The following is a 23,136-nucleotide window of genomic DNA, read 5'->3' on the forward strand; positions in this document are numbered from 1 at the left end:
ATTTAAAGTATACATTGGTAAGTATAAACTAAGAAGAGAAGATGGCAACTCATATTATCAAATATAATTTAATTTCCTCTATTCGTTGCTCCTGTTCCTCATCGTTGCAGACATGTTACAGAGTTTAGTCAAACAAAATCAAGCCTCTATATGCCAACCGATTGTGGAAGACCACCCCTGCGGCCCTGCCCGGTACTTCAATATGCAGACGACACATTAATCGTCCTCTGAGGAGAGATTGATCGAGGGGGTCACACGACTGAAGCGCTACTGCTGGATCAGTTCGCTGCAGCAACCAGATTACACATCATCTATAACAAAAGCACAGCGGTACCTATACATATGGAGGAATCACTGGTATAACAGTGCATTGCAGTTTTGAGCTGAAGGTGCAAAGGATTCCCACAAACATACTTAGGTCTGCCGCTATCCACTCAAAAGTTGAGAGTGTTCGCCTACTTTCTCCACCACTAGGTGTGATTACTCAGATGGACCGTCGTCGCCAAGGTTTCATATGGGCGGGGCGGGAGTCTCCAACACTTCACCCACGCAAAGCCTGGTTGCGTGGGAGCACATCTGCGCTCCTCGGGAACAAGGTGGTATCGGCATCAGAGATCTTGGCCTGGTAAATGCATGCCTCATGCCTCCTATTAAAGCTGATACATCGCCTACATTGCGGCCAAGAGTCGACATGAGCGGATTGGGTACGCCAACATGCATGCCTCGCTTCTCTAGATGCAGAGCTCTGTGGTTCACATTGGGAGGTGCTTCACTCTCTACTGCCACTATACCAAGCAGTGGCCACAGTCACCATCGACAACGACACAAGCATACCTCCTTTTGGTTCGATGCTCTCCAAGAAGACGTCGTCGACCGGTATCCAGCTTTATTTAGTCACTCTCACTACAGGAAGAAAAACAGCTCGGTGGCTCAAGTGTATGCAGACGGCTTTGAGTCCACTGATATATTAGTTTGACAATTATCTGCTCTGGCTCCTCTTCGTCTTCGCTGCCATGGAAGCCAACGAGGTACAAGAAATTGTTCAACACAATGCTTTATCAGAGTGTCTGTCGCTCGTCGTCGTCTTCTCTGCTGCTCCTCTTCGTCTTCGCTGCCATGGAAGCCAAAAACAAAAATTTTGGATCTCGATGAGTTATTAAAACTAGTATATTGTTGATGCCTCCTGTATCTACAAAGATTATTGAGCTTACGTAACCATGCTAGTGTTTTAAACTGCGTAGTAGCTCATGTACACACATCTAGCACCATTCCATCTGCTAGTGTTCTGAAATTTCTCGTTTTTATCTGTTCTATCTATCCACGTTATATATATGTGTCTGGGCCTGGGTAGAGGCGTACAGTGTTTTGGTGTAGTTGAATTTGGTTCCTCGAAAAAATATCGTTGAATTTGTGTATACAGTAGACGTCAAGTTTTTATTCTGCGCATTCCTGCAGGAATTAATTAAAGAATAACAACGGATTAGGAAGCTTGCGGTTGAACATAAAAAGTAGATTGATTTTAACAATTGGATAGATTGATGTCTCACTGTAATCCTCTCATATAAATAGAGGGGGCGGTATTATCCTAGTAGGAAGCTTATCGCATAATTTACAAATATCGTCATTGAGATCAGATGATTTTCCAAAGGAAAAGCAAGAATTTAGGCTTAGACTGCCAAAATTAGCCTGGGCCGGTTTCCCAGACCGGCCAACATAGGTTGGTTTTTTCAGGATTTTGCAAATCTTGTCCAAATTGCTCTAATTTGATCTGTTTTGTTCTTTTCTTGTTTGTACATACGTGATTTCTTATCCATCTTTAATCTGGATATTTTTTGTACCTGATTTTGGCTTGTCTTTGTTTGCTTTGTGAGGCTCAGCAATTGGGGAGATGCATGTGGGCAACAGTACAGATGTATCTGGAATCTTTCAGCTATTTGTTTTCTGCAAATATAGCTTATATAATACTGCATTCTGTTATGAATTTGCAAATTAATATGTTTAGCCATCCTAGATAAGTCAATTGAGAGTGTTTCTTCAGCTCCAATAGCTTTAATTTTGCACACGTATAATCATCCACAAAGTAGGAAGAAATCTGACGCAGTACTACGTACAGTTTGCAATCAACAAGATCTGCAATGTTTTATTTGTTTTTTTCTTCCTGGTTCTCGATACAGCTAATACTTGATAGGCTTATCTCCTCTTTTGTACAGAAGTTACGCATCTTAGAAAACTCAAGATGGTATAGGCTAAAATTCCATTATTCAGCTTGGATAGTTTTAAAATCATCCCCACTTGCTGAATCATTGTGTGCATATATGGATGATTATTAAGGATTGTGATGACATTCAAATAGGCTAACGATATATGAGCAAATTATGCTTCAATACAGCTAGTTGATGATTCTTAATTGGTTTCGAGTTGTACTTAATCTAGTTTGAAGACCATTTGCAATAATATCTACTATACCTTAACTTTTGTGCTGCTGTATGCTTTTCTGTTTCTTTCTCATCCATAGTTTCCTTTATATGAAAGGACAAATTATTAACTATTGTTGACTAAGAGACTATGAAAGGACAAATTATTAACTATTGTTGACTAAGAAACTATGTCTTTGGTTCAGGTACTACAACATTACATCTTGATATTACTCCCATCAGAGCCCATCAATGCTCCAGCCATGGTTGCAAATCACCAGAACAATGATGAAGCTAGCTCTGCTTAATAGAATCTGCTCTGGTTACATCGCATAGGACAATGAAGTGAAACTAGCTGCTGCTTTAGCATGTAGCTTCTTCAGATAACTAAACCATGTAAAGCAATATATAGCTAACTAAGCACTAGTACATATCGAGTTAATTTCAGTTATGCAAAGCAGTAGCAGAATTTTTTGTTCCTAGCTGTTAGATGAAAATTATTTTTTCATATATGTTAATTATGTATCATATTTAATGTTAGCATCTCAGATATTTGATAGTTGTTTCAAGGATGATGAAGAAAACTGAGTGATGGCCTAGTACATATTTTTTTGTCTCCGATGTAATCTGAATGGCAATCGTTGATGCAGTTGCAAGGTTGATTAATTATGCAGAGCTGATTTGATGAAGGAAGCTGAGGAGGCCAATGTTGTTAAGATATTTGGTTTGTCTCAGTTCTGAACGTTTTGTTATCATCAGTATGGTTTTTTGCTAATTCTTACTAGCTAGATCATACATATTTTATGTTATGCACTGAAGCTACCTGATCGTGTGTTTTTTCAATGTTTAAGTTTTCTACCACATGGGATCATCTAAAAATTGATGCACAAACTGTATGTCATCTCTAATTAACTGGGAACATGCCTAATTTCTTCTCTATCTGAAAATATTCTGATGTATACTTTTGTGAAATAGGATTCTGTACTGACAGAATTACTCTGGCTATTAATTTCAGAGTATGCAGATGACACCTAGGAATACTTTTTTATGCTGTCAGATATGCACCTAATATTTTAACTTTTGGTATATAACCTTCTTCGGATGTTTCACACCTACTTACATAAGGATGGAATAATAGATTTGAATATTCAAGTTTCTAGATGACCATAAAATCGTATATAGGTTTTTCTTAATTAAGCACCAAATTTTTCGATGCTTCAAAGCAAATAAGGATTACACTAATCTTCTGTGAACATCAGAGCATTTTCTTTATTTTTTCAAGATGATGCCCGTTTTCATAGTTAAATGTTTAAATTCAGAAACACATGAATTTTACAAGCATTCTGAGTTGCATGTGGCCCTTTTCTTGAGCTGTGTAAAGAACTACAACATCAACAAGAGCTGGTAGAACTAAGACAATTGCTCTTGTTGCCCCTTCACTTGTGTGTGCTAACCGTGCTAACAAGAGGAAGGAGGTGTGCATATAATTTTCTTGTATTATTTCCAGATGATTGCTGAATTCTTAATGATTATTCACAATTAACAAGCATTTTTATTCCAAAAAGGGTACGGGTAGCAACCTAGTTCTTTATTTACTAGCATTTTGACATGTATATGTGTACAGTTTTACAATCTTGCGCTAGGTAAAGTAGTTTACCTACTCATATTTCTGTTTCTAAAAATTTTCTATGAATAGTGTCGTATCTAATGATGTCAATTTGCACTTGACTAATACTGTTTTTTATGATGCTGATATTAATATTGTCCTTTTATTGTTGAACTTGATAGAGCTACAAGAAGCAGATCGAGCTGGGTTAGCTGCAATGGTGTCATGTGATAGCAGATTGTATAGTGAAGTTTAATTTTTTTTCCTATGAAGTGCTTTGTTACTACTACTGATGGATCATGTAAGTGTAGCTATGCCTCAGTGTTAACAGGGCTTGTAATTGGTATGTACATACATGAAATGGGCCTTAAATCAGCCACTCATTGGCCATAGCCCATAGAAATTTGTTTCAAGAAGTGAAATAATATAGTATGTGAATTCCTCTATTTTCTACTGTCGTTTGCTGTCAACTAAGAGTTAGACCAGTTAAATAACATTAAACTAATTTTATTTGCAACTAGTTCAATATTGATGTCCAAAACATTTTAACCAATGTAAAAAAAATGAAACTAAACCTAGGAGAAATTAGGTGTTTTTCGTTACTAAAGAAAATAGGCGTCTAAATTTGAGTTTAAGAGGACTCAATGGATGGATGATCATACTTCTCACCAACCAGTTGAGTTACTCATTTTTTGTTTAATCATAGTGCTTGAATCAGACAACAAGATCATAATGTTCGGTATTGAAAAATCATAGATTCTACATGACAGAATCATAATTTATGACTGCAACACATTTTAGAAGCATGGAAGTTTTAGTAGTAATCCATACACAGAGTCATCAGGCATAAGTTATATCAACCAAGAATTTGTCCATCACATCTGCGTATCATGCAAGAACAGGAAGGTTTTTCATGCCTCTCCTTCGGCAAAGTTTGCAAGATTCAGAAGGATTTCTCAAGGTTACTTCTTGCCGGCTTGCACTCAGGATCAGGTTATGATACACATTACTGTTTGGCCTTTCTCATCCTTCGGCATTTTTTTTTCAAATGCAGTAACCGCTACCATTCTTCTACTCCTGACGCCTGCTTGTGGCCTGATGGCAGAAAAAGGGGGGCCAAAGAATGCAGCGAAGACCATCAGTTAACATCTCCTGATAATTGGGGATACAATGACACTGAGACCATTTCCATTCTACATCATGCTTAGTTGCTTTATTGCCTTTCCTGCTGTCCATAAAGACAATTGGTTAGACAGTGATAAAGAAACATAAGAATTATATGTCCAACAATATGGTATCAACAGAACAGAACATGGTTTTTCTCATGATCCAGAAGGCACATCCCTAGTGTGTATTTGCAGGATACATCCATTTTAGTTCCTCTTGTTTTCGACTGTTGTTTCAGTGAATTTGGTTTTGAGTCCATAAGCATTTTCCTTTTCTAAAGGATGTAGCAATCATTTAAGATGCGCCATATTTTCAGTGCTGAAAATATGCCCAACCTAAAATTAGTTCTGCGGATGCATGGGCATTCAATGATTACCAGATATGATCAACAATATGGTATCAACAGAACATCGACATGGTTTTTCTCGTGATCCAGAAGGCACATCCCTACTGTGTATTTGCAGGATACATCCAGAAGGCACATCCCTACTGTGTATTAAAAGCAATGATCTAATACTACTAGTATGGAGTTCAAATGTCAAGCTCAAGAGAGCGCAAGCAGAAGAACTCACCAACCAATTGGCTCAACGCTTTCTCTTGTGAGTCTTCCACTGCTTCATGACATGCTGGACGGCTTCCTTCAGCGTTGCTTTCCGGCCTTCCTTGTAGTTCCACAGCTCTAGTATAGGATAGCGGCCACTAGGATTGTACTCATTGATCTCAAGCAGTGCCTTGGTTACCAACCCATAAATTTCTTCACCGTGCTCCTCTTTCAGCTCCTGGAGCATCGCATCATCCTCTTTAAGAATTTCCTGATCCAGAGAATACCCACCGGATGTTACCATATATCATGTAACCACTATCAAAACCGCAAGCCCACTATTATGAGAGTGATGACCTAACATTATAAACAGCAGATAGCAATTGTAAGTGATCAACGGCCATACCATTTCTTTCCCATCCACCACTTTAACCTTAAAAGGGTACCAGTTTGGGTTTCTAATTTCTTCTTCCCACTTTGAACAAAGGAGAGCAGAAGTGACTGCCGCATCCGCTTTTGATAACCTTTTCCTGCAAGCGATTCCAAATGCTTTGAGATCAAGCTCACCCATTCTCTTTATACCTATATTTGCTCGTCCAGCAACAGCAAGCTCCTTAAAGCCCTGCAAAGCATGCAACAAACCAGAAAGAGAATGTGCATGAGATAGGATGCCAAAGCAAAAGATACCTAGGTGGCATCATTGATTTGAGACAGCAGAACAGAGCACAATATTGGATAGCTGGTCAATCAATGTGGTAGCTTACATCTATCAGCTCCTTCCGAGCGTGTTGCAACTCATCATTGCTCTTCCTTTCCTTGATAATCAGAGTTTGGTTCAGAGACTCCATTGCTTCCAATTCATCCATCTTTTCCTTCAGCTCCTCAGCGAGTTCATCCATCTTCTTCTTTGATTCAGAATCCTGTTCACCTGGCATATGCTTCATAACTTTCATTTTGCTTTCCAGAGTTTGTATTTCCAGTTCAAGCTTCTGTTTGGCATCCAGTTGCTGTTGTAACCTGAGAATCTTTCCCAGAGCAGCTTGTTTCTCCCTCTGCGTTTCCACACAGTAACACACTCATAGATATTAGTTTCTCGAGAAATAACATGAAACAATACATATTTGACCTTGAACCAAACCTTGTGTTCTTCAACAAGCTTAAGCACGTTCTCATCAGCCTTCTGTTGCTCCATTGTTGCCATCATGAGATGCTTAGTTTTAATTTTGTTCTGCGCTCAACCACAAAAATAGTCTGGCATAAGTTGTATGAATAGCACAACTACAGGGAAATTACAATAGCACCCAGCATGTCATCACTAGCATCATAGAATGCAGTCCCACAAAACAAAATGGTGTTATCAATCTACTGCCCAAAATTAATGATGGCAAGGTCATACAGTGCCCAAGGTTAAGGATGGTAAGGCCATACAGAAATTTAGACCCATTTGGTCATTGAACAGTTATAAATGGAATTATCGCCAAAGCAATAGCAACTACGTTGCTAAAGGTGTTTAATAAAGTAGCAAATGACAAATCAGCCAGCTTTTATACAAGAAGATACACCACGGAAAGGTATCAATGTTGTATGATGAAATTATCAACATGTGTAGGCATTCAGCCTGTTCGCTTGTTAGTTTCAGCCAGCCCAAACCAGCCAGCCAACAGTATTTTTCTCTCACAATAAACAAGCACCAGTCAGTCCAAATCAGCCCAGAAACCAACCAGCGAACAGGCCGATTGGTGCTATCCTTTAGGCTATATGGTCAGTCCGAAATCTGTTGAGAAAAATAAATGGCTGAATCTAGCTGTATCTTTTATTCTCCTTGTTTTTGGACTAGGGCCTGTTCGGCTGGTATTAAAATTGACTGAAGCTGATTTTTTGTGAGCAAAAAGTACTGTAGATTCTAGCTGATAAACCGGCTGATAAGTTCAAGCGAATCTTGTACCAGGTCCTCTAGCATGTTATGTAGCCACGTGGCCTCTGTTTCTCGGGGCGTGGCTGATCAGCTGATGAACGAACGTTTCTTCAACTTTCTAGATCTAGACTCTAGAGTCGTCGTCCCAGCTCCTAGGCCCGAGCGGACGCCGCGTGTCCGCGTCCCTCAACAGTCCCAAGGGCTCGCCATCTCCCCGTCATCGCAAGCCCATTCTCTGCCTGAAACGCCGCCACTGGGATGCATTCTCTGCCTGCCCAATAGCTATTGTCGCGAGTTCTCCATCTTTGTCTCCTGCCTATACATGAGCAGGCCCCAGAGCGGCTTGACCATCCAGGGGATGGACGTGACGCTCTGGTACAGCTGCGCCACCGACGGCTGCACCCGCTGCACGTCCTTCCAGTGGTGGTCGGACGCGACGCGCGTGATGCCGCCGCCGAGGCCCTGGCTGATGCCGTACGTGGCCACCACGCCGAAGACGAAGCTCCAGTGCAGCTCCCTGTCCAGCATCCCGAACCACGCCACTGGCGACGGCAGGGGCCTGCCGTGGCCGTGGCCGCCTCGATGAGGACTTTGGTCTCCCACATGCAGCAGTGCGACGCGAGGCCGCAAAACTAAGCAGCCACGAGCGACCCGATGGCATACGACAATAGCACACGACGTCCACAAGACCACAAGCCACTCGAAGCCACCTCCTACCATGACCACGGTCAGCCCAACAAGCCGCGACGAGGCAGAGCAGGAGGTCCGAGGACAAGGTGGCTCGAACCTCGAAGGAGGGTGCGCAGTGCACGACTTCTTCCCTCTGCAATCGACAATCGGTCCGCCCTGACACCTACCGAGACGGCACTGCAAGTAGCGTGCCCCCAATTCCATCTCCCCAGCTACCCCTTCCCTTCTGTGTTCGTTTGTTCTCTGAGTTCCCCCACAAACTCGAGAGGCTGCAACCATGGTGGCTAGATTATTCTATTTCGTGATTTTCGGCAAGAGACCGCATGAGCTCTAGGCCCAAATTCCTTTATTTCTTATTGATTGTAGTAGTAGTAGCAGCAGCAGCAGCAGCAAAATGAAATTCAGTTGCACCACTGCTTCTGACACAAAATTAAAATGTTGGCTGCATGTCATGTGCTCGGCAGAATGCCTATATGGAATATTAGACAAGGCTCAACAGCTTGAATTGTCCATTTGCAGTTACACTGTTGTCCTCCAATTGATTTCCTATTGAACGCATCATATACTATTTATTTTTACAAATTTGTTTTTTTTTTTGGCTTATAGATGCTAACGGAAGATTTATTCTATACAAGCGCTGCAAAATACACATAGCTACAATGATGGAACCAAATGGCATATAAGCTTGTAATATCCCCCCCCCCCCCCCCCCCCCCCCAGCCAAAAAAATTGCATAGTTGACATATTATCAATTGATAAACATCTACAAGTAAAAAAAAAAAAGCACAATGATTTGCTGTAACACAGACAGTATATACATTGTTTGGCTTCTCGCTTAATTGGATTTTTTTAAGATATAGCTGTGTTAGTAAATATGAATCTTAGTATCTCAACACTTGGCTATAACTGTGAAAGTCTACACCTTTAACCTTGGACTTTAGGCTTATGGTTCATTAAACTCAAAGTTGAGGTTGTATATAGGAAGTAGAACATTACATTAGAGGACAAAAGAGGTTGTATCAACGTGTTCTCCTTGTCTAGTCTCAACTTGTTTCAGCTTATTCTCTTTCACATAACACTATTGAATCAGCCGAAATCAGCCGTCCACATCTTCCAAACTGGATCAGTCGAACACCCCCTATGGTTCGAGTTTGATTTATAAATGGTTCGAGTTTGATTTATAAACTAAGCAGCGGCTTCAGGACAACAAGGTCCTGCTCCATTCAGAGTTTAATATCTGCTAGAGGCATGCTTAGTTAGCAGCAGAACTACTTCATTGCTTCCACGCCCTAATCAAATTTATAGTTTTAGTCAGTTTGTTTTGAGTTTACAAATAAACTAATTTAGTAGCCAGTGGTCATCTAATTTTGCATTAGTATTGTATCCAATAATTTTGTACATTTGGCTCCATATCCTTGGGCTTATTCAATGAAATGACGTTTCTATTGGCATTGGAGCTGAGAATTGAATATGTTGATATCCAGTTCATGGTTGGTTCTGCTCCTCTCCCTTTCTTCCCCTGTATCTTGCAGTATGTTACCAAGGAGCACAAGAATTTTTAAGCCTTATCAAAAAGGAGGTAAGCTTTTGAAGTAATTAGGATCATTCAAAAATAAAACCAGCTAGACTAGCAAAAAGATAGTGGTTTTGGGTCAAGTTTGAAATTTGAGAGAGGTACAATATTAGATGTAAAAGGGTGTGTGTAGGTGTGTGGCTGTATGGGGTTTCTAAACCCACTCATTTATTCTTCTTAATATAATGATACGCAGCTCTCCGTTCGGAAAAAAAAAAAGACTAGCAAAAAGATGACGACTAAACATCAGCAACATATTTTTAAAGATGACTTGAACTGACAAGCTGGTTTCCTATAACAGGAGCACGGCAACGCTGCACTTGGTTTTCTAGTGAGAACTATTTCACAAACAGGAAAAGTTTTTGGATGAACATCAATGTGCAGAAGATATACGGCAATTGACAGCAATAGACCATCACACCTTTTCCTTCTCTTGCTGAAGATTCCTTCTGTCGTAATCCCTTTGCAAAGCTATGTCATCAAGCTCCTTGGATCTTGAGTCAAGTTCCTGCATCCTGGACTCCAACTCTTTGCGGACTTTTTTATTATCATCGATGATCTTCTGCGAGTGCCTACGAGCAATTTGCTGCATCTTGCGAATTTCTGGTTAAAAAAAAAGTTAAAAGAACATCAAGCAACTGGAAGTTCCATTTACACTAAGAGGACAGATGAGGCTATGCAGAGTACTAAACCATAAAGAACATATGAATAATAAAAGATGAATAGAAACCTTCATTATACTTCTGGAGGATCAGCTCCCTTTGCTCCATCATCCTGTCAAGTGATGCGGTCGTCTCATTGCACTTGTTTTCCAGTTCTTGCACATGCCTGTTCTTTACTTCAATCTGACTAGCTAAAGTTGCCACAAGCGTATCAGTTTTACGGGTCCCTTCACTTTCAAGATCACCAACAGTTTTCAGATCACCATTTTTTTGCAAATAGTCTCCTATAGGCCCTTGGCATCTATGATCATCAGCTTTAGCAACCCATCCAAACATCCCTGACCCCCTGTACTTCAGCTTCCAATCCCTTTTGCCATAGCCCTCTGCCTCAAAATGATTTTCAAAGGCAAGAGCATTTTTGAAGCCAGTCCAGTCTTTTGCAAACTCAACAATAGCATTGCCGGTGTGACCTCTGTAATTCCATAAAGGAATAACCTTCTGCGGGCAGAAGCGTGCAAGTTGCTCTTTAAGCCGATTTCCACTCTCTCCAACTTGGCGCCCATTCTTCCATTCTGTAGGCACATTGACTAGAACTCCCATCCAGGGCCAGACAAACAGATCGTCTGTGTTCCAAGATTTTGGGGCTCCATAAGCATCAAATGCTGGGCACACAAAGGAATGTTGTTATGGACTCCGTACAAAATTCCAAATTCTTAATACAAGGAAGCTACAGACTAGCAATAAACCATCACACCTTTTTCCTTCTCTTGCTGAAGATTCCTTCTGTCATAATCCCTTTGCATTATCTCTATGGCTGAGTGACTGTCATGGAAAAAGAAAATATGTGGGCAAAGGCTGAGGATGTTGTAATGCAATGAGGTAAGGTTGTACTGGAGGTGATGCATCCTCTGTCATAAACCATGCTCCCATCAGCAATATCAGAGTTCAGATAACGAAAATAATAGGAACACAATGACCGCAATTGCCTGTCTTCTAGTTCACAAATCAGCATGTATTTCACAACAGATTGATGCAAGGTGCAAGCCATTACATCTTGATATTACTCCCATCAGAGCCCATCAATGCTCCAGCCATGGTTGCAAATCACCAGAACAATGATGAAGCTAGCTCTGCTTAATAGAATCTGCTCTGGTTACATCGCATAGGACAATGAAGTGAAACTAGCTGCTGCTTTAGCATGTAGCTTCTTCAGATAACTAAACCATGTAAAGCAATATATAGCTAACTAAGCACTAGTACATATCGAGTTAATTTCAGTTATGCAAAGCAGTAGCAGAATTTTTTGTTCCTAGCTGTTAGATGAAAATTATTTTTTCATATATGTTAATTATGTATCATATTTAATGTTAGCATCTCAGATATTTGATAGTTGTTTCAAGGATGATGAAGAAAACTGAGTGATGGCCTAGTACATATTTTTTTGTCTCCGATGTAATCTGAATGGCAATCGTTGATGCAGTTGCAAGGTTGATTAATTATGCAGAGCTGATTTGATGAAGGAAGCTGAGGAGGCCAATGTTGTTAAGATATTTGGTTTGTCTCAGTTCTGAACGTTTTGTTATCATCAGTATGGTTTTTTGCTAATTCTTACTAGCTAGATCATACATATTTTATGTTATGCACTGAAGCTACCTGATCGTGTGTTTTTTCAATGTTTAAGTTTTCTACCACATGGGATCATCTAAAAATTGATGCACAAACTGTATGTCATCTCTAATTAACTGGGAACATGCCTAATTTCTTCTCTATCTGAAAATATTCTGATGTATACTTTTGTGAAATAGGATTCTGTACTGACAGAATTACTCTGGCTATTAATTTCAGAGTATGCAGATGACACCTAGGAATACTTTTTTATGCTGTCAGATATGCACCTAATATTTTAACTTTTGGTATATAACCTTCTTCGGATGTTTCACACCTACTTACATAAGGATGGAATAATAGATTTGAATATTCAAGTTTCTAGATGACCATAAAATCGTATATAGGTTTTTCTTAATTAAGCACCAAATTTTTCGATGCTTCAAAGCAAATAAGGATTACACTAATCTTCTGTGAACATCAGAGCATTTTCTTTATTTTTTCAAGATGATGCCCGTTTTCATAGTTAAATGTTTAAATTCAGAAACACATGAATTTTACAAGCATTCTGAGTTGCATGTGGCCCTTTTCTTGAGCTGTGTAAAGAACTACAACATCAACAAGAGCTGGTAGAACTAAGACAATTGCTCTTGTTGCCCCTTCACTTGTGTGTGCTAACCGTGCTAACAAGAGGAAGGAGGTGTGCATATAATTTTCTTGTATTATTTCCAGATGATTGCTGAATTCTTAATGATTATTCACAATTAACAAGCATTTTTATTCCAAAAAGGGTACGGGTAGCAACCTAGTTCTTTATTTACTAGCATTTTGACATGTATATGTGTACAGTTTTACAATCTTGCGCTAGGTAAAGTAGTTTACCTACTCATATTTCTGTTTCTAAAAATTTTCTATGAATAGTGTCGTATCTAATGATGTCAATTTGCACTTGACTAATACTGTTTTTTATGATGCTGATATTAATATTGTCCTTTTATTGTTGAACTTGATAGAGCTACAAGAAGCAGATCGAGCTGGGTTAGCTGCAATGGTGTCATGTGATAGCAGATTGTATAGTGAAGTTTAATTTTTTTTCCTATGAAGTGCTTTGTTACTACTACTGATGGATCATGTAAGTGTAGCTATGCCTCAGTGTTAACAGGGCTTGTAATTGGTATGTACATACATGAAATGGGCCTTAAATCAGCCACTCATTGGCCATAGCCCATAGAAATTTGTTTCAAGAAGTGAAATAATATAGTATGTGAATTCCTCTATTTTCTACTGTCGTTTGCTGTCAACTAAGAGTTAGACCAGTTAAATAACATTAAACTAATTTTATTTGCAACTAGTTCAATATTGATGTCCAAAACATTTTAACCAATGTAAAAAAAATGAAACTAAACCTAGGAGAAATTAGGTGTTTTTCGTTACTAAAGAAAATAGGCGTCTAAATTTGAGTTTAAGAGGACTCAATGGATGGATGATCATACTTCTCACCAACCAGTTGAGTTACTCATTTTTTGTTTAATCATAGTGCTTGAATCAGACAACAAGATCATAATGTTCGGTATTGAAAAATCATAGATTCTACATGACAGAATCATAATTTATGACTGCAACACATTTTAGAAGCATGGAAGTTTTAGTAGTAATCCATACACAGAGTCATCAGGCATAAGTTATATCAACCAAGAATTTGTCCATCACATCTGCGTATCATGCAAGAACAGGAAGGTTTTTCATGCCTCTCCTTCGGCAAAGTTTGCAAGATTCAGAAGGATTTCTCAAGGTTACTTCTTGCCGGCTTGCACTCAGGATCAGGTTATGATACACATTACTGTTTGGCCTTTCTCATCCTTCGGCATTTTTTTTTCAAATGCAGTAACCGCTACCATTCTTCTACTCCTGACGCCTGCTTGTGGCCTGATGGCAGAAAAAGGGGGGCCAAAGAATGCAGCGAAGACCATCAGTTAACATCTCCTGATAATTGGGGATACAATGACACTGAGACCATTTCCATTCTACATCATGCTTAGTTGCTTTATTGCCTTTCCTGCTGTCCATAAAGACAATTGGTTAGACAGTGATAAAGAAACATAAGAATTATATGTCCAACAATATGGTATCAACAGAACAGAACATGGTTTTTCTCATGATCCAGAAGGCACATCCCTAGTGTGTATTTGCAGGATACATCCATTTTAGTTCCTCTTGTTTTCGACTGTTGTTTCAGTGAATTTGGTTTTGAGTCCATAAGCATTTTCCTTTTCTAAAGGATGTAGCAATCATTTAAGATGCGCCATATTTTCAGTGCTGAAAATATGCCCAACCTAAAATTAGTTCTGCGGATGCATGGGCATTCAATGATTACCAGATATGATCAACAATATGGTATCAACAGAACATCGACATGGTTTTTCTCGTGATCCAGAAGGCACATCCCTACTGTGTATTTGCAGGATACATCCAGAAGGCACATCCCTACTGTGTATTAAAAGCAATGATCTAATACTACTAGTATGGAGTTCAAATGTCAAGCTCAAGAGAGCGCAAGCAGAAGAACTCACCAACCAATTGGCTCAACGCTTTCTCTTGTGAGTCTTCCACTGCTTCATGACATGCTGGACGGCTTCCTTCAGCGTTGCTTTCCGGCCTTCCTTGTAGTTCCACAGCTCTAGTATAGGATAGCGGCCACTAGGATTGTACTCATTGATCTCAAGCAGTGCCTTGGTTACCAACCCATAAATTTCTTCACCGTGCTCCTCTTTCAGCTCCTGGAGCATCGCATCATCCTCTTTAAGAATTTCCTGATCCAGAGAATACCCACCGGATGTTACCATATATCATGTAACCACTATCAAAACCGCAAGCCCACTATTATGAGAGTGATGACCTAACATTATAAACAGCAGATAGCAATTGTAAGTGATCAACGGCCATACCATTTCTTTCCCATCCACCACTTTAACCTTAAAAGGGTACCAGTTTGGGTTTCTAATTTCTTCTTCCCACTTTGAACAAAGGAGAGCAGAAGTGACTGCCGCATCCGCTTTTGATAACCTTTTCCTGCAAGCGATTCCAAATGCTTTGAGATCAAGCTCACCCATTCTCTTTATACCTATATTTGCTCGTCCAGCAACAGCAAGCTCCTTAAAGCCCTGCAAAGCATGCAACAAACCAGAAAGAGAATGTGCATGAGATAGGATGCCAAAGCAAAAGATACCTAGGTGGCATCATTGATTTGAGACAGCAGAACAGAGCACAATATTGGATAGCTGGTCAATCAATGTGGTAGCTTACATCTATCAGCTCCTTCCGAGCGTGTTGCAACTCATCATTGCTCTTCCTTTCCTTGATAATCAGAGTTTGGTTCAGAGACTCCATTGCTTCCAATTCATCCATCTTTTCCTTCAGCTCCTCAGCGAGTTCATCCATCTTCTTCTTTGATTCAGAATCCTGTTCACCTGGCATATGCTTCATAACTTTCATTTTGCTTTCCAGAGTTTGTATTTCCAGTTCAAGCTTCTGTTTGGCATCCAGTTGCTGTTGTAACCTGAGAATCTTTCCCAGAGCAGCTTGTTTCTCCCTCTGCGTTTCCACACAGTAACACACTCATAGATATTAGTTTCTCGAGAAATAACATGAAACAATACATATTTGACCTTGAACCAAACCTTGTGTTCTTCAACAAGCTTAAGCACGTTCTCATCAGCCTTCTGTTGCTCCATTGTTGCCATCATGAGATGCTTAGTTTTAATTTTGTTCTGCGCTCAACCACAAAAATAGTCTGGCATAAGTTGTATGAATAGCACAACTACAGGGAAATTACAATAGCACCCAGCATGTCATCACTAGCATCATAGAATGCAGTCCCACAAAACAAAATGGTGTTATCAATCTACTGCCCAAAATTAATGATGGCAAGGTCATACAGTGCCCAAGGTTAAGGATGGTAAGGCCATACAGAAATTTAGACCCATTTGGTCATTGAACAGTTATAAATGGAATTATCGCCAAAGCAATAGCAACTACGTTGCTAAAGGTGTTTAATAAAGTAGCAAATGACAAATCAGCCAGCTTTTATACAAGAAGATACACCACGGAAAGGTATCAATGTTGTATGATGAAATTATCAACATGTGTAGGCATTCAGCCTGTTCGCTTGTTAGTTTCAGCCAGCCCAAACCAGCCAGCCAACAGTATTTTTCTCTCACAATAAACAAGCACCAGTCAGTCCAAATCAGCCCAGAAACCAACCAGCGAACAGGCCGATTGGTGCTATCCTTTAGGCTATATGGTCAGTCCGAAATCTGTTGAGAAAAATAAATGGCTGAATCTAGCTGTATCTTTTATTCTCCTTGTTTTTGGACTAGGGCCTGTTCGGCTGGTATTAAAATTGACTGAAGCTGATTTTTTGTGAGCAAAAAGTACTGTAGATTCTAGCTGATAAACCGGCTGATAAGTTCAAGCGAATCTTGTACCAGGTCCTCTAGCATGTTATGTAGCCACGTGGCCTCTGTTTCTCGGGGCGTGGCTGATCAGCTGATGAACGAACGTTTCTTCAACTTTCTAGATCTAGACTCTAGAGTCGTCGTCCCAGCTCCTAGGCCCGAGCGGACGCCGCGTGTCCGCGTCCCTCAACAGTCCCAAGGGCTCGCCATCTCCCCGTCATCGCAAGCCCATTCTCTGCCTGAAACGCCGCCACTGGGATGCATTCTCTGCCTGCCCAATAGCTATTGTCGCGAGTTCTCCATCTTTGTCTCCTGCCTATACATGAGCAGGCCCCAGAGCGGCTTGACCATCCAGGGGATGGACGTGACGCTCTGGTACAGCTGCGCCACCGACGGCTGCACCCGCTGCACGTCCTTCCAGTGGTGGTCGGACGCGACGCGCGTGATGCCGCCGCCGAGGCCCTGGCTGATGCCGTACGTGGCCACCACGCCGAAGACGAAGCTCCAGTGCAGCTCCCTGTCCAGCATCCCGAACCACGCCACTGGCGACGGCAGGGGCCTGCCGTGGCCGTGGCCGCCTCGATGAGGACTTTGGTCTCCCACATGCAGCAGTGCGACGCGAGGCCGCAAAACTAAGCAGCCACGAGCGACCCGATGGCATACGACAATAGCACACGACGTCCACAAGACCACAAGCCACTCGAAGCCACCTCCTACCATGACCACGGTCAGCCCAACAAGCCGCGACGAGGCAGAGCAGGAGGTCCGAGGACAAGGTGGCTCGAACCTCGAAGGAGGGTGCGCAGTGCACGACTTCTTCCCTCTGCAATCGACAATCGGTCCGCCCTGACACCTACCGAGACGGCACTGCAAGTAGCGTGCCCCCAATTCCATCTCCCCAGCTACCCCTTCCCTTCTGTGTTCGTTTGTTCTCTGAGTTCCCCCACAAACTCGAGAGGCTGCAACCATGGTGGCTAGATTATTCTATTTCGTGATTTTCGGCAAGAGACCGCATGAGCTCTAGGCCCAAATTCCTTTATTTCTTATTGATTGTAGTAGTAGTAGCAGCAGCAGCAGCAGCAAAATGAAATTCAGTTGCACCACTGCTTCTGACACAAAATTAAAATGTTGGCTGCATGTCATGTGCTCGGCAGAATGCCTATATGGAATATTAGACAAGGCTCAACAGCTTGAATTGTCCATTTGCAGTTACACTGTTGTCCTCCAATTGATTTCCTATTGAACGCATCATATACTATTTATTTTTACAAATTTGTTTTTTTTTTTTGGCTTATAGATGCTAACGGAAGATTTATTCTATACAAGCGCTGCAAAATACACATAGCTACAATGATGGAACCAAATGGCATATAAGCTTGTAATATCCCCCCCCCCCCCCCCCCCCCCCCCAGCCAAAAAAATTGCATAGTTGACATATTATCAATTGATAAACATCTACAAGTAAAAAAAAAAAAAGCACAATGATTTGCTGTAACACAGACAGTATATACATTGTTTGGCTTCTCGCTTAATTGGATTTTTTTAAGATATAGCTGTGTTAGTAAATATGAATCTTAGTATCTCAACACTTGGCTATAACTGTGAAAGTCTACACCTTTAACCTTGGACTTTAGGCTTATGGTTCATTAAACTCAAAGTTGAGGTTGTATATAGGAAGTAGAACATTACATTAGAGGACAAAAGAGGTTGTATCAACGTGTTCTCCTTGTCTAGTCTCAACTTGTTTCAGCTTATTCTCTTTCACATAACACTATTGAATCAGCCGAAATCAGCCGTCCACATCTTCCAAACTGGATCAGTCGAACACCCCCTATGGTTCGAGTTTGATTTATAAATGGTTCGAGTTTGATTTATAAACTAAGCAGCGGCTTCAGGACAACAAGGTCCTGCTCCATTCAGAGTTTAATATCTGCTAGAGGCATGCTTAGTTAGCAGCAGAACTACTTCATTGCTTCCACGCCCTAATCAAATTTATAGTTTTAGTCAGTTTGTTTTGAGTTTACAAATAAACTAATTTAGTAGCCAGTGGTCATCTAATTTTGCATTAGTATTGTATCCAATAATTTTGTACATTTGGCTCCATATCCTTGGGCTTATTCAATGAAATGACGTTTCTATTGGCATTGGAGCTGAGAATTGAATATGTTGATATCCAGTTCATGGTTGGTTCTGCTCCTCTCCCTTTCTTCCCCTGTATCTTGCAGTATGTTACCAAGGAGCACAAGAATTTTTAAGCCTTATCAAAAAGGAGGTAAGCTTTTGAAGTAATTAGGATCATTCAAAAATAAAACCAGCTAGACTAGCAAAAAGATAGTGGTTTTGGGTCAAGTTTGAAATTTGAGAGAGGTACAATATTAGATGTAAAAGGGTGTGTGTAGGTGTGTGGCTGTATGGGGTTTCTAAACCCACTCATTTATTCTTCTTAATATAATGATACGCAGCTCTCCGTTCGGAAAAAAAAAAAGACTAGCAAAAAGATGACGACTAAACATCAGCAACATATTTTTAAAGATGACTTGAACTGACAAGCTGGTTTCCTATAACAGGAGCACGGCAACGCTGCACTTGGTTTTCTAGTGAGAACTATTTCACAAACAGGAAAAGTTTTTGGATGAACATCAATGTGCAGAAGATATACGGCAATTGACAGCAATAGACCATCACACCTTTTCCTTCTCTTGCTGAAGATTCCTTCTGTCGTAATCCCTTTGCAAAGCTATGTCATCAAGCTCCTTGGATCTTGAGTCAAGTTCCTGCATCCTGGACTCCAACTCTTTGCGGACTTTTTTATTATCATCGATGATCTTCTGCGAGTGCCTACGAGCAATTTGCTGCATCTTGCGAATTTCTGGTTAAAAAAAAAGTTAAAAGAACATCAAGCAACTGGAAGTTCCATTTACACTAAGAGGACAGATGAGGCTATGCAGAGTACTAAACCATAAAGAACATATGAATAATAAAAGATGAATAGAAACCTTCATTATACTTCTGGAGGATCAGCTCCCTTTGCTCCATCATCCTGTCAAGTGATGCGGTCGTCTCATTGCACTTGTTTTCCAGTTCTTGCACATGCCTGTTCTTTACTTCAATCTGACTAGCTAAAGTTGCCACAAGCGTATCAGTTTTACGGGTCCCTTCACTTTCAAGATCACCAACAGTTTTCAGATCACCATTTTTTTGCAAATAGTCTCCTATAGGCCCTTGGCATCTATGATCATCAGCTTTAGCAACCCATCCAAACATCCCTGACCCCCTGTACTTCAGCTTCCAATCCCTTTTGCCATAGCCCTCTGCCTCAAAATGATTTTCAAAGGCAAGAGCATTTTTGAAGCCAGTCCAGTCTTTTGCAAACTCAACAATAGCATTGCCGGTGTGACCTCTGTAATTCCATAAAGGAATAACCTTCTGCGGGCAGAAGCGTGCAAGTTGCTCTTTAAGCCGATTTCCACTCTCTCCAACTTGGCGCCCATTCTTCCATTCTGTAGGCACATTGACTAGAACTCCCATCCAGGGCCAGACAAACAGATCGTCTGTGTTCCAAGATTTTGGGGCTCCATAAGCATCAAATGCTGGGCACACAAAAGGAATGTTGTTATGGACTCCGTACAAAATTCCAAATTCTTAATACAAGGAAGCTACAGACTAGCAATAAACCATCACACCTTTTTCCTTCTCTTGCTGAAGATTCCTTCTGTCATAATCCCTTTGCATTATCTCTATGGCTGAGTGACTGTCATGGAAAAAGAAAATATGTGGGCAAAGGCTGAGGATGTTGTAATGCAATGAGGTAAGGTTGTACTGGAGGTGATGCATCCTCTGTCATAAACCATGCTCCCATCAGCAATATCAGAGTTCAGATAACGAAAATAATAGGAACACAATGACCGCAATTGCCTGTCTTCTAGTTCACAAATCAGCATGTATTTCACAACAGATTGATGCAAGGTGCAAGCCCCACGCACTTGGTACTGATACCAGATTCAAACCATATGGAAGCACAGACAAATTCATCCATATTTAGGAAACAGGACCCTACAAAAATTAAGCCATACTAATCTAGTGGGCCTAGTATTTCTGAAAGCAATCCACAGGAATTATAAGGCATTTCAGCTTCCTCTACAAGAAAATACCACAACACGCTTGCATTAGGCTACAAATTTCTTACATAAGGGATCACTTCCCGCGTGTCGTCACCCAATCGAAACGTCACAAATCTCCAAAGCTGATTAGATCAAGTGAAGCCAAAATTCACAAGCGATCACCAGATAGAATGAGAAAACCATTTGCTACTGGCAACAACGAAGCTATATTCTGAAAACTCCTCCATTCCAAAATACCAATTCAAAAAAAGAGCACTGAAAAATGGAACATTCCCATAGGCTTATAAATATAGCAGTAATAAGTTTAACCAACTCAGTTTGGAACTTTAATAGCTTATGGAGATGACATATATCGCTGAAAGTGGCTGCCATGAGCAAGAAAACATGTGAGCGAGGGTAGAGGATGCTGTGATGCAGAGAGGTTAGGCTCAGTACTGGAGCTGGTAAACACAACCATGATTAGGGTCAAAAGGATGTAAAGGAGAACAAAAGAGAATTGTAGAGTTAGATTCATATTCAGGTTTTGGATTCATAAAGATAGAAGCACAGCCATGATTAGGTCCTAGGCGTCACATTCTAGAAATTTCATAATGTTTAGCGAAATAGGCAGTGTGAAGTGAAGTAGCTAATATCGTGCACGACTACAAAGTGTAAATATGATAATCCAGTAGCTACAAGTACTTTGATGAAGCTACCAAGCTCATAAGAATAAACAAATCGACCCAACAGAGACATCAGAATTCAGACCACGAGCATAACCAAATCAAAGGTGTGGCTGCAAAAACCATAAACTAGCATGCTTTCCAAAGTGAACAGATGCAAGGTGCTAGCCACCGGTCATGGCCGACTTGGCACGGATACCCACAAAATACCAATTCAAAAAAAGAGCACTGAAAAATGGAACATTCCCATACAACTTAGGCTTATAAATATAGCAGTAATAACTTTAACCAACTCAGTTTGGAACTTTAATAGCTTATGGAGATGATATTATTGAAATATATGGCTGAAAGTGGCTGATTTGAGCAAGAAAACATGTGAGAGAGGGTAGAGGATGCTGTGATGCAGAGAGGTTAGGCTCAGTACCGGAGCTAGTAAACACAACCATGATTAGGGTCAAAAGGATGTAAAGGAGAACGAAAGAGAATTGTAGAGTTAGATTCATATCCAGGTTTTGGATTCATAAAGATAGAAGCACAGCCATGATTAGGTCCTAGGCGTCACATTCTAGAAATTTCATAATGTTTAGCGAAATAGGCATGTGTGAAGTGAAGTAGCTAAGATCGTGCACAACTACAATGTGTAAATACGATAATCCAGTAGCTACAAGTACTTTGATGAAGCCACCAAGCTCATAAGAATAAACAAATCAACCCAACAGAGACATCAGAATTCAGACCACGAGCATAACCAAATCAAAGGTGTGACTGCAAAATCCATGAACTAGCATGCTTTCCAAAGCGAACAGATGCAAGGTGCTGCCACCCGTCATGGCCGACTTGGCAAGGCTACCCACGTTCGACCGTATCTAAGCACACACATGTATCAATCACTGGTAAACAGGACCCTACAACAATCTAAGTAACCAGTTAAGTGGATCTATTCTAAGACTTCAGAAAGCCATCCCCAGAAATAAATAGCCATTTTCGGCTTGATCTACGCGGCGCATGCATTTGGGATATTATAAACTTCTGACGTAGGGGACCACTCCCCACGCGTCGCGCCACCCAATCGAAACCCCACAAGATCTCCAAACCCTGAATAAATCCGTCGAAGCCGAAATTCACAAGCGAAAACCCTTCCGCACGCCGCCGATCGCCGCATAGAGCAACAAGAAAACCCGCATTCCCCGGCGATCCGCTCCCACGGGCCCCTGCCTGGGCGACCTGGAGTTTGTTGGCCACGTACGGGAAACGAAGGAGGCCACTTCACGGACGCAGGTAGGGACGAGGAGGAAGGAGCGGGCCGACGGGGTTACCTCCGGCGAGCGGCGGCGGCGGTCGGTGGCGGCGGGGCAGCACGAGGAAGGGGGTTTTGTGCTGCCCCTCGCTTTTGTGTAGCGTAGTGTGGGTGGAGCGTGGAGCCGCAGAACAGAACAGAACAGAGGATCGCCGCCGGTCCTTTTAATTTGTCCCTTTTGTTTAGGAGACTTTTCCCTGTGTGCCCTTATAAAAGATCGTAATTCCCTGTGTGCCTCTGAAAAAATTCAGCGGTCTTCAGCGCCACTACTCCAACTTTTTCGTGTCATCCATGCCACTTCCGTCAGTTTGGGCTCTAACGCCGTTAAACTGCAGGTGTGAAAAGACGAAAATGCCCTTAAGTTCAAATATGTTATTAATTTTTTTTGAGCATCTTAACGACTTCAAATGAAAAAACTCAAAACTAGAA

The 23,136-nt window shown here is 41.1% G+C and overlaps 2 protein-coding genes across 6 annotated transcripts; both read right to left on the reverse strand.

The window, feature by feature from the left end:
* Positions 1–4,744: 4,744 nt before the first annotated feature.
* LOC136457846 (factor of DNA methylation 1-like) lies at positions 4,745–11,578 on the reverse strand. Of its 2 annotated transcripts, none has more exons than XM_066457847.1 (8): positions 11,323–11,578; positions 10,637–11,230; positions 10,328–10,509; positions 6,867–6,956; positions 6,493–6,780; positions 6,135–6,350; positions 5,760–5,999; positions 4,745–5,248 (listed from the first exon to the last, which is right to left on the reverse strand). In XM_066457847.1, the coding sequence occupies exons 1-7, from the start codon at positions 11,471–11,473 to the stop codon at positions 5,772–5,774; spliced, it is 1,749 nt and encodes a 582-aa protein (XP_066313944.1). In that variant the 5' UTR covers positions 11,474–11,578; the 3' UTR covers positions 4,745–5,248; positions 5,760–5,771. The 2 variants fall into 2 exon arrangements, with proteins under 2 accessions (XP_066313944.1, XP_066313943.1); XM_066457846.1 differs by having other exon boundaries at positions 4,745–5,245; positions 11,323–11,576.
* A 2,150-nt stretch (positions 11,579–13,728) lies between these two features.
* Positions 13,729–22,856, reverse strand: LOC136461864 (factor of DNA methylation 1-like). Of its 4 annotated transcripts, none has more exons than XM_066461198.1 (9): positions 22,727–22,856; positions 20,311–20,378; positions 19,624–20,217; positions 19,315–19,496; positions 15,851–15,940; positions 15,477–15,764; positions 15,119–15,334; positions 14,744–14,983; positions 13,729–14,229 (listed from the first exon to the last, which is right to left on the reverse strand). In XM_066461198.1, exons 2-8 carry the CDS (start codon positions 20,357–20,359, stop codon positions 14,756–14,758), a joined length of 1,647 nt encoding a protein of 548 aa, XP_066317295.1. In that variant the 5' UTR covers positions 20,360–20,378; positions 22,727–22,856; the 3' UTR covers positions 13,729–14,229; positions 14,744–14,755. The 4 variants fall into 4 exon arrangements, with proteins under 4 accessions (XP_066317295.1, XP_066317293.1, XP_066317294.1 ...); XM_066461196.1 differs by having other exon boundaries at positions 20,311–20,464; positions 22,727–22,838; XM_066461197.1 differs by having other exon boundaries at positions 13,729–14,232; positions 20,311–20,464; positions 22,727–22,838.
* Between the last annotated feature and the right edge of the window lie 280 nt (positions 22,857–23,136).

The sequence above is a fragment of the Miscanthus floridulus genome, chromosome 6 (assembly GCF_019320115.1).
Source record: "Miscanthus floridulus cultivar M001 chromosome 6, ASM1932011v1, whole genome shotgun sequence".
NCBI lineage: Eukaryota > Viridiplantae > Streptophyta > Magnoliopsida > Poales > Poaceae > Miscanthus > Miscanthus floridulus.